Source organism: Octopus bimaculoides, chromosome 22 (genome assembly GCF_001194135.2).
Source record: "Octopus bimaculoides isolate UCB-OBI-ISO-001 chromosome 22, ASM119413v2, whole genome shotgun sequence".
NCBI classification, from domain to species: domain Eukaryota; kingdom Metazoa; phylum Mollusca; class Cephalopoda; order Octopoda; family Octopodidae; genus Octopus; species Octopus bimaculoides.
In genome coordinates this window covers 31120915-31122832 of record NC_069002.1, presented here as the reverse complement: position 1 = coordinate 31122832, position 1918 = coordinate 31120915, and the positions used below count along the sequence as shown (strand labels likewise).

Sequence of the window (1918 nt, the reverse complement as noted above, 5' to 3'; positions counted from 1 at the left end):
TATATATGTATATATGTGTGTGTGTGTGTGTGTGTGTGTGTGTGTGTGTGTGTGTGTATGTTACATAAACATGCATACATGATGGCTGCAAACTCGTTGTTCGAATATTGAAAGTCCCAAACATGCGAAGGCTATGACTAGCCATTTTTGTGATAGGTCTTACAATTTTGTAAGCGATGCCTGCACATGATGTTTTTTTATATTGGGAAAAGGACTTGCACCAATCCATTCCCACTCTCTGAACATGGACAACATAAACTTGAAAAGAAGAACTACTCAGCATCATTGAATATTGTCAGTGTCGCAGGTTTTCTCTTAGAGTTTCCCTCTCCTAGAGAGATGTGACAACAACAGAGGGGCCTCTCACTCCCAGTGGGCCAACCGCATGCCTGGACACCAACCCAGGTATTTCCACGTCCCCGCGCATACATACATACATACATGCATGCATACATACATACATACATATATGCATGCATACATACACATGTACACATATTGTTGGATGGCCATTAACTGCTCATGAGCTCTTCCGCCCTTTGACAGGTTTTATTTTCCGTCGTGCAGGATGTCCAACAATCACCCTCCTCACCGAGCAAGTTTGATGGGGTTGCCAGTTTAGTCGTCAATGACCCCACCAAGCGACAGGTTGTATTGGGTTACATGTTACCAGTGGTGCCCAAGAGCAGTCCAACCATACACACGTACATACACACACACTTCACTGCTCCATTCCACTCTACTGTTACAATATTGCAGTAGTACAGACCAAGTGAGAAATAAAACAAACCACTTACATGTTGGCACCTTAACACAACACACACCAGCCTTACATGTCGTATTGAATAGGGGTATCCACCCTGAACCGCAGTTGGGTAGACAGGCAGTTTCCACATCTGGTACTGCACAAACATCTGGAAGGAAAAAATGCAACAACCTTAGATATTGATAATGAATAACTGTCTTTCACTAGGAGTAGGCATGGCTTTAAGGTTAGGAAGCTTTCTTAGCAACCATGTGCGGTGGGGGGGGGGAGTCTATCTCACTGCACAGCACCTTAGGCAAGTGTCTTCTACTATAGCTGTGGGCCGACCAATGCCTTCTGAGTGAATTTGGAAGACAAAAACTGTGCGGAAGCCAGTTATGTAATGTGTGTGTGTGTGTGTGTGTGTGTGCTGAAAAGTTTCTGGCTTTAAGGGTATTGCAAAAGGCCTGGTTGGAGACCCAACCTTCCAAGTTTTTTTACAGGGCTTAAAAAGACTGAGGGACCACTGCAATAAGTGTGTGAATCTGAGAGGGGAATATGTTGAATAAAATCATAATTAACTGATCCTATCTGTATATTCTTTTATCCAAACCCAGGGACTTTTCAGCACTCCCTTGTCTATATAAAATGGAACAGCCTGCTGTATTAGATTGGAAGAGTCTACTTACCTATGATGGGTTCAATGCAGTAAAATACCCCGTTGGTGAAGCAGAGAGCATTGTTACCACATGGGAACACATTTGAACAATCATTTTTACCATTCAAACAATCATCACCTGAAAAAAAGAGTAAAATATTAATAATATTAGCACTGATGATGATGATGATGATGATGATGATGATGATGAGGAGGAGGAGGAGGAGGAGGAGGAGGAGGAGGGTGATGATGATGATGGTGATGATGCCGTCATCATCATCATCATCATCCTCATCATCATTGATAAAAACAAGAACAACAACAAAAATAATTTTTGTTTCAGATCTTGGGACAAAGGCCAGTAGTTTTAGGGAGAGGGCATTAGTCAAGTTCATTGACCCCCAGTACTTAACTGGTACTTTATTTTATCAACCCCTCCTTCCCAAAAGAATGAAGGGAAAAATCCCAATGAGATTTGAATTCAGAATGTAAAGAGCTAGAAGAAATTCCACATG

General features: G+C 42.0%; 1 protein-coding gene across 1 annotated transcript in view; it reads right to left on the bottom strand.

Annotated features, from left to right (window-relative positions):
* LOC106872590 (uncharacterized) overlaps nucleotides 1–1918 on the bottom strand; it is a 6076-nt gene that overhangs the window by 810 nt on the left and 3348 nt on the right. Inside the window, exons 2-3 of the mRNA XM_014919664.2 lie at nucleotides 1435–1542; nucleotides 798–914 (exon numbers count right to left, since the gene is read on the bottom strand). Of these exons, the coding sequence (XP_014775150.1) occupies nucleotides 798–914; nucleotides 1435–1542 (225 nt within the window). The remainder of the gene's footprint in view (nucleotides 1–797; nucleotides 915–1434; nucleotides 1543–1918) is intronic.